This window comes from Platichthys flesus, chromosome 6 (genome assembly GCF_949316205.1).
Source record: "Platichthys flesus chromosome 6, fPlaFle2.1, whole genome shotgun sequence".
Classification (NCBI taxonomy): Eukaryota; Metazoa; Chordata; class Actinopteri; order Pleuronectiformes; family Pleuronectidae; genus Platichthys; species Platichthys flesus.
The window spans coordinates 12638500-12647526 of NC_084950.1; the positions used below are offsets into that span (position 1 = coordinate 12638500).

Here is a 9027-nt window from a genome sequence, read left to right on the forward strand (position 1 = left end):
AATGCTGCCCCATTCGTATACCGTCCGCTCCTGGCCGATAGATTAAACCCCAATGCAGTTCAGAGTTAAGATCTTGAAGATCAATGTAGGGGAAATATTTGGTTTTAGGGTATGCTATATTTGCTATTTTTGATTGGAATTTCTTCCTTGTGTCCTGTGATCTTCTTGCTTAAAAAGATCGAAAACATTGCCCCCTACGCATTACGGTGGCACTGCTCTGTTTCGTCCATCTCACTAAGCTTTCAGAAGACAAACTCAAATATGGACTAAATAATTATTGGAGAAAAGGCTCATTCTATATCTGTATCGGATCTTATCTATGAAAGTCGAGCATTAATTAACCTTTATGGGCACAAAAGGCGAAACTTACCTAAAAGATTCACTCCAAGACACTTACTCAAAATCTTGTTTGTCATGTGACTCCTTGATTATTGTTTATGCTTTTGTGTAAAATACTTTTTAAATTGTGAATATAATTTAGAAATTTGCTGTTCGTATAATTATATTTGTAAAAAGTGGTTGAAGTGTGTGAAGCATCTTACCCTCTTACCCTTGGGGGCCTCATTTTGAGCGGAAACATGGGGGCGATAGAGAAGAAGACATTATGTGAAACTCTGAGGAACCTTCAGGGACCTTTACAAACCACTTTACCATATTTATACCATGAAATATTCAGGCAGCACTTTTCTGAGTAAGCACACACGCATTCTTTAAGTCCAATGCAAACAAACCAAAAGTAACATGCAAACATATGGCCACTTGACAATCTCATTTCGCAGAGGGAAGTTTTCTGAGCGGAGTCAGGACTGCGTGTGCCATCGAATCCCAAATGCTTTACATAATGTAGAGGATTCAGATATACGGTTATATGTTCAGAGACACCAGCTCAAACGCATATTTCTAATCAGATGCAAGCTAGAAACAGAATTTAGTTGAGGACATTGTAAAGGACAAAAGTTCTTTAATAACCACCCTTCATAACTGTCTGGAGATGCCGCTTTTCCTCCTCTTTCCCTGCCAGCAGGACTTATTCCTGTCTCTGTGTATAAAAGGTGCCCTGGTCCTTCCTCCTCATCCTATAATTCTAATGGTGCGCATCTGAAAGCTTCCTTCCTGTCAGGGAAATGACATGCTAATGGCCTGCTCTTCCCTCTTCTGCAGTCCTGAATCACAGCTGTCTAATGAGAGCATCACCATACAAGTGCCCCCTGATGATGGATGCCTTCTGTTTTATCAGCTGCAAGCAACTGATACTAGTGGTCCTGAAGATATCATCTCCCTTTTCTTTGGTTTTTCTTTTGGATTAAATCGTTCCATCTGTGTTTGTACGCAAGATACGTCCAAATATAGATTTATGTTCTGTGTCTTTTGTTGTATGAATATTCTCTCTTGAGAAAATGCATTTAAAAATGCATTTTCAGTCTGAATATTTCTGCAAAGTTGGTTCATATATTTAGTTGGACGCTGAGTCTTTTTATCGATTGTAGTATTTTTGAATGAGCTGCCTTGACAAATATTGGAGGATGATCATTTTATTTTGTAGAGACATTCATGTTTCCCCCAGGATGTAAAAGCTAATCGACTGCTTGCCATAGACTGTAAATAAAGATAAATGACAGAACTGTACTTTATTAAAGAAACTAAAATGCTGCCATCTTGTTGCTGGTGACGTCATTTGGAGTCTGCGCAGGCGTGATCGGGGGAGGGAGGTGAGGTACCGAGGCCCTGCCTACACACACGCTCAACCAATCAGAAGTCTCAGCTGTCAATCACAATGTTTCATCCAGATCTTTTAGCATTAAATAACTATGTAAAACCAAACTTATCAGAAACATTAATACAGCCAGCCACCAGGGGGCAGGTAAGACCTTCTGGCTTCACTTTAGAAGAGCAGTCATATCTTCCGTCTTCATGTAGGCTCAGCTGTGACACATCAGTAGCAATGTGACTTTAATTTTAATTAGACTCTTGCCTTTTATCAATGGATTTGACCTTTCAAAATAAAATGTTTTTTGAAAGGTCAAATCCACAGTCCACTGTAACTAACTCTCAGAGAATTGTCACTCCACAGCTCCTCTCAGTTTCAGTTTTGTGAGCCACGCCTCAACATTTTGATTCACTCTCTTATTGACTCTCGGCAGCGGGAAGCTCTTAAAACCCTCTATTCATGACCTGCAGCACCAGGAAGGAGACACACAAAGTTAAAGAGCAGCTGGTGAATCGTTTTGCAGTTAAAGAGCCTTACTTTGCTCTGGGAAGATGCTCGATGACTAAATCAGAGGTAAACAGAGGTTGAACACTGTCCATACAGACATCAGGGGGCCGGAAACATGACCCCTATGCGTACGATACTCTCTGCTGGACGTGTAAACAGGAAACTGATGACACATTTGACGACCTTTTGATAATATGTCAGTGTTGTGTTAACGGCATGTGCTGTTATCCACAAGAGGCCGAAAGATATGAAAAAATACAGTTTTAATGTCAATGAGGAGAGGACAGCGTGAACACTCCCTCTACACTTGGCATGTATTATTTACTTCCGCTATGGAGATGATGTTTTCATTAGTGTTTGTTTGTTAGCTAGAAAGATTGTGCGTTTGGTTTGGATCTGGATATGGATGATGTTAATTTAAAGGTAGTGTCATAAGGGGTAAACCAAGGAACAATGCATGTTAATTCATATGTGTACACAAGTCCGACATGTAAATGTGCCTGATTTAGCCATGCAGGCTAGTTTACATCTACATCTCATGGAAAAAAAAACACAGAATTACATATACAGTTCTGTGCATGTCAGTGTACATTGCATTAACAATGACCATGAGGCCAACTTATCTCCTGGCTGGAAAAGAATCAGTTTGTGAAGACAGCAAAATTCATATCTGCTGTAAAAATTATATTTTAGACATATTCCATTTAAATCAATGTTGGTTTTTAACTCTTATTCGCATGAATGTCTATAAAGAGTTTTGCTTTTACAGCTTAGTTTCTTCATCTTCTCACAGAGGTGAAAAATATCTTCAAAGAGTTTAAACCTGCATCTCATAAATTAAACTCTCTGGAACTTGTGGTATGTGAACATGTCTTCAGTCGCCAGCCCCCTATAACACACTTTTATGCTTCATAATTTGAGCTAAATGCAAATTTAATGTTTACACATCTCTGAGAAGCTGTTTTATCCTCCTCTATTTGAAGTGGCAGGTCTCAAATGGAATTCCAAATGGAGTGTAAATTTAACCAGGGCCTGCCATCCAGCATCTTTTATCAAGAGGATAGTTTTCAGTTTTGGTTCCTGATCATGCAGCTGAACAGGGAAAAGTGGAATTATCACTCACATAAAGTGAGTTTAAGTTAAGTCCATAAGAAGATTTATTTGCATAAGCGCACACATTCACGGCAGCTTCCTGTGAAACAGCCACTGATGAAAGGAGCGTGTTGAGGGAATAAAACTACCAGCCGTTGATGCTGGGGTCTTCATCCCTTCATCCCATGTAAAATATGTATATTTTCACATAATAATACACAGATTAGGTATTAACCTAAATACCTACTGTAATTTCTGGCTGCTCTGAGATGATTCAACCCTCAAAATGCTCTCTGTTTAAAGTGTCTGGCATCAAAAGACTGAAATAAATTAACACAAAATAAAATTCAGATTTTCCCCTTTGTGTTATCCTTTTGGTTATCGGGACTGTGAAAATCTTAATTATGAAGTTTGTTATTTAACATAATTGTCTCACTTTAGGATCAATTGTCACTTTACAGCTTACACTTAAAGGAGTTCAGTGTCTAGTAAGACAAACCCAGGCTTTACTGAGACACAGAGGATTTAGCATTTTAACAGACTCTCATGAAAAAACGATTTTCTTTAATATCATTCATTTCTAAAACACGCATGATTCTAAAAACACTGTAAGTGCATTAAATGTTAATACATTTTAATATTGTCTCTGTTTTTGTTATGGGGGGGGGGGGGTTGTATAAATTGATTATTTGTCTTGAATTTCTTCCTCCTCAGTTTAAAGCATTGTGATTGAAAACAATTATTATCACTGTAACATTTGCTGCTTTGGGAACTCCCAATCATGATTCCTTCCCCACGCATTAATTCATGTTTTTTTCACTTTGGGGTTAAGTGCATCTTGTAATAAATAATAAATGCCACATTATATAATTTACGTGGCATTTTTTCTATAACATACCATACATGTGTATAATTTCAATTATGGAATTGCATGCCTCTTTTAAGAAGTCAGGGCCATATTTCAGTAATCTCACTTCTCACAGTACTTTCACAGTTAATGCAGCAGTAAACAAGGGTAAAGGATAATAACTACAAATACAGACATTTACAACTTCTGTACAATAAAACAAAAGTCAGAGTTTGGCCTATCATTTTTTATATTATGTGCATAATTCATGTCATGTTATAAATACTTTCACACCCAACATGGAGACAACCATACGTTTGAAATCACTTCGTCTTAGAGCTTCCAGACTCAGAATAATCTTATTTAAAAAATAAAAGAGGAACTTATTTTTGCTGATATAATATTGGTGGGATATGTGTGAAGGTTTCAAAGCTGCAGTTTAAATAAACTGCTTCAATCTATGAGACTGTAAAGTGCAGAGAAAACCAGAGCCTACATGAAATGAAAAATAAATCAGCTGTAGCACTTTTATATGTTGAAATGTAACCTGCTTGATCTTATCTGATTTATAGTATTTTCCTTCATGTGAGACATGCAAGACCCCAACACCCAAGAAAACAGAGGCGTGTTCCAGAAGTGGAAGACATTTATTGAAATCTACTTCCCTCTAGTGGCTGCTGTCAATTGTGCAGCAGGAAACAAAGAGCCTCATACAACATAAGTATAACTTTCACATATATATATAAATATATATATATAAACATTCAAGTTGAACAATTTACTACAAAGGAAAGTATACAACGTAAAGTATTAAAAGTAGAAGTACTGTGAGATCTAATTGGGCTTATATTATATCATATCATCAGATGTTACCATACTGATACTATAACATTTTGTTATTACACTAGGTGGTTTCATATTTGACAGTGAATCATATTTTATAAGCTTGCCATAGTTTAAATTGTAAATATTTAGTTGGAAAAGTACTGAAAAGAATACTTCTCTCTAAATTGTATTGAATGTATAGAGTATTTCAATGTAGACGTACTTGGTAAAGAACAAGTCTTCCATATTAAAGTTGTAAGTATACTGTACTGTACAACTTTAGTAAATATACTATACAAATATACAGAAATTTGCTGAATATGATAACACAACAGCAATAACAACAACACCTATTACACTAGACTCATATTGGAAAAAATATGAAAACTATCTGGACTTTCAGTGATTTTTTTCTGTTGTTCACATCAATATTTTAAGGTCGTAGGTCCTGTCACCTAGTCAAGAATCGTTAGCACTGGTGGTCAAAAGTGACTGTGACCTCTCAGGAAGGCTAATTGTGAATTGATTTCAATCACATGTCACTTTTTTGTAATTTTATTGTGAAGCATTTTTTGATCTTGAAAGGTGTTTGAGCAAGAAAACAAATCTACTTTCTTCCTAATGCTGTTAACAAACATACTGCAGCGAAAACATGTTGAAGCCATTTGTATCTATAAGGTCAAAGGTCAAACCCATCCTGATAATTCACAGAGACACTTTTCATGATAAGATTTAATATCAGTGACATAAAGTGACACCACACTTCCTCCACCTTGCCTGGTCGGCGGAAGGATACGAACACGAGACGGTGTCTTCAGTCTAATTTCATTCACTTGTGTTGCCTCAAGCGTTTTTTTGGTTCGTTGCGCACAGGCGCGCGTGAGTCAGAGCCACAGACTGAGAGCACGTGACGGAGCCACCACTGCTGCTTGTGTTGTTGTTGTTGTTGTGGTTGATTGGTTTTCTCCGCCCACAAGTGAGCGCTATAATAACCCGTGTCTGTGCGCCCTGCAGCAGCGGCCAAGCAGCGGAGCAGCAGCGGCAGCCTCCTCCGGCGCACATGGAGCACAGCGGCGCGGCGCAGCTGGTTCACTGAGCATGGAGGCAAACATTGTGGTTCTGGGGACCGAGAGCGTCGGGAAGTCAGGTAAAAAACAGCACAGATTCACGGATAAACAGTTAAAGCCTCAAGTTTGTGTGTGTGTTACTCACGTTAAGTTAATGCTATTGTGTTTTTCAGCGCTCACTGTGCGTCTTTTAACCCGGAGATTCATTGGAGAGTATGGACACATTGGTGAGTTCCATACACCTCTACTGAAACCTCTGTAACTTCACTTTAAATCAGAATAATGGCACAGATCACGTTGCGCTGCTTTACTGATGGTCAAGGAAACAGCTGCTTCAATCTATAATATGAATTTGTTCTAAGACAAGAAATATCTCATTTATGTTGTGTTCCAGTCTATATTTACTCTGACTGAGTCACATACACCTCTGTTACCTTTTATATAGATAACAATACTATTCATAGACTTGCTGCAGAGATGTACCATAGATCATATGATATATACTACATGTTATGTTATGTATTGACTTTGGGTACGTGAGGCCTGGGGAAAGTTCATTAACTTTCTTTGTCTTGCAGAATCCATCTACAGTCACAGTTTCACGGTGGATGGGAGAGAGATCACTCTCAATATTTGGGATTTACCATATTCTGAGGTAATGATACACTGAATTTACTAATAACTTTTGGTTTTCATGCTGTTTAATTCTGCTGACACGATAAAGGTAGACATACTCCTTAAATGCTCAAGTTAAATAAAAGTAGAAATATTAAAATGTAAAACTACCCCATTACAAGTTAACTTTTTTGCACTAAAAACTGTATTTAAGTGAAAATAATTTTAAATGGGTCTCAAGTATCAAATATATTATTTCACTTCTGACATTTCAGTAATATTTATTCATATTTTAAATGCAGTTTTTTCATTATTGAAATCTTGACAGAAGCTTTATATGCTAAATATTGCAACATGTGGGGATGACAACTTTTTTCATACGATCGTGTAAACGTATCGGTAACAAAAGGGAAAAAACATAATTGTATTGACATAAAGTACTCGAGTAATTATCCTTACTCGACTTTTAATGAAGGGTTGTTGTGCTAGATTCAAGACGTGTGATTTTACAGGACTTGTCCATGGAGACGTCCCTCTTTGAGAAGAAGGTCCGGTGGGCAGACGGCTACATCCTCGTCTACAGCATCTGTGACCGGGCGAGTTTCAACAGCGTCAGCAGACTCATTCAGACCATCCGGTCGGCCAAAGACTACCTCAACGCAGACAAAGTGCCCATTGTGATTGTGGGCAACAAGAAGGACCTGCACCACAGGCGGACAGTGCTTAGCGAGGAGGGTCGGCTCCTGGCCCTCAACACAGACTGCCACTTCTACGAAGTGTCAGCGGCCGAGAACTACCACAGCGTGCTCATGGCGTTTCAGGGGCTGGTGGACAGGATGAAGGACGGCAAGCTGACCGCCAAGAGGCCTCTGGGGCTCAAGGGCATAGTGAAGAGCATGTCAGCGGTGTTTGCCAGGAGACGGATAGACTCCATTTAGTCAGAGCACGACTGAAGAGGAAATAGTTTTCTATGAAACTGTGTTTCTTGCTGTACATATATGAAAGACTGTCACTGAGCTGTTACCAGGTGTGCCATATGTTCCTGTGCCTAATGGAGCCTCCAGACGCTGAGGCACCACCGAGACGGGAGCTGCTTTACAATTAAAAAGTGAAGTTAAACTTCAGAGAAGAAACAAGCCATTAAAATTCAGAAAAAAAAGTGAAATGTTACAGACGCGACAGATGTTTTCAAGGACAGGTTATCAACTTAACACGTCCAGCTTTGCAAGACTGATGAAATGACACGATTAATACTGGTCATGTAACATATATATTTGGAATAATATGCAATATGTTTAAATGATGTTTTAAAGATTGTAATAAAACCTATTCACAAATGAAAGGTGCTTTTATTTTTGATGCATATGCCATAGATATTAGAATGGGGGGAAAATATATATTGAATCCACAAGTGAACCCTTGACAAAATGTCCTGCTCAACTCGATAATATCTAAAACGCACAAATATTACTGACATAAGTATTTATCGATCAGTTCTATGTATTCCTTGATCTACATCAGGAAAAACTCACACATCAGAAAGAGTTAGATAGATTCAGAGTCAGCTCTTGCCTTCTTCCTTTACTGAATCATTGATTATTATTATTTATCACACATTCATCGTACACTGCAGCCTCAAAGTAATCACCTTGGTAGCAGGCACGTATTTGCAGAGACTATATTTGCAGAGACTATAGCTGAGAGTAACATCCTTATTTGTGCCAACATGTGGAATCTTTGAAGAAGTCAGGGGGGAATGATCCTGCTGAGGCTCATGAATCAGTCAGAAAACCTTCAGTGGGTCTGTCTCCTCTGAGCCTCAGAGCAGGTTTGTGTCTCTTCTGACTCAAAACACAAACAGACTGACAGACAGCAGCAGACATGCTCATATTTCATTCAAGATTTCTGTGGATGGGTTATGGTTAGTCCAGGATCAGAGACTTATCAGTTTTCTACGTTCTAATAGCAGCAGTCAAACATTTATCAAAGCTGCTATAATTGATGTTTTCATAATAATTGTACTTAATGTGACAGACGCCTGTTGGCTCGGCTTTGCTGAGCTCTGTGGTGGATTTGAACTCAATGTTTATGTTCTGCAACTCTTTTCAAGTGACAAAGCTTGAAAACCCCCCTGGATGCCACCTGCTGGCCATTAAGTATTGATAATACTGTGGCCTGCTGGCCACAGTATTGATAATAACAATGATCGTCTCCATCAGCTCTTGATCTCCCTCCTTCATGTTAATGGCTAGGACATGGACCAACTAAAAAAGTACACGTCACATGTCCTTTTACTACAGGCTACAATGAATGGGGTTGTCCATGGAGACAGGCCCATCTAAGACATCCACAACTGCTCCGGTAAA

The 9027-nt window shown here is 38.6% G+C and overlaps 1 protein-coding gene across 1 annotated transcript; it reads left to right on the forward strand.

Moving 5' to 3' along the window:
• Positions 1-5986: 5986 nt before the first annotated feature.
• si:dkeyp-59c12.1 (Ras-related and estrogen-regulated growth inhibitor-like protein) lies at positions 5987-8003 on the forward strand. The gene is made up of 4 exons (XM_062390237.1): positions 5987-6126; positions 6220-6273; positions 6625-6701; positions 7174-8003. Exons 1-4 carry the CDS (start codon positions 6078-6080, stop codon positions 7597-7599), a joined length of 606 nt encoding a protein of 201 aa, XP_062246221.1. The 5' UTR covers positions 5987-6077; the 3' UTR covers positions 7600-8003.
• The last annotated feature ends 1024 nt before the right edge of the window (positions 8004-9027 follow it).

What these genes read in the sequence shown, in the direction of transcription:
- si:dkeyp-59c12.1 (XM_062390237.1), top strand. Translation starts at nt 6,078, where the DNA reads ATGGAGGCAAACATTGTGGTTCTGGGGACCGAGAGCGTCGGGAAGTCA. An exon ending in CGAGAGCGTCGGGAAGTCAG is followed by an intron (nt 6,127 to 6,219) that starts GTAAAAAACAGC and finishes TGTGTTTTTCAG; the next exon opens with CGCTCACTGTGCGTCTTTTA. An exon ending in TGGAGAGTATGGACACATTG is followed by an intron (nt 6,274 to 6,624) that starts GTGAGTTCCATA and finishes TTTGTCTTGCAG; the next exon opens with AATCCATCTACAGTCACAGT.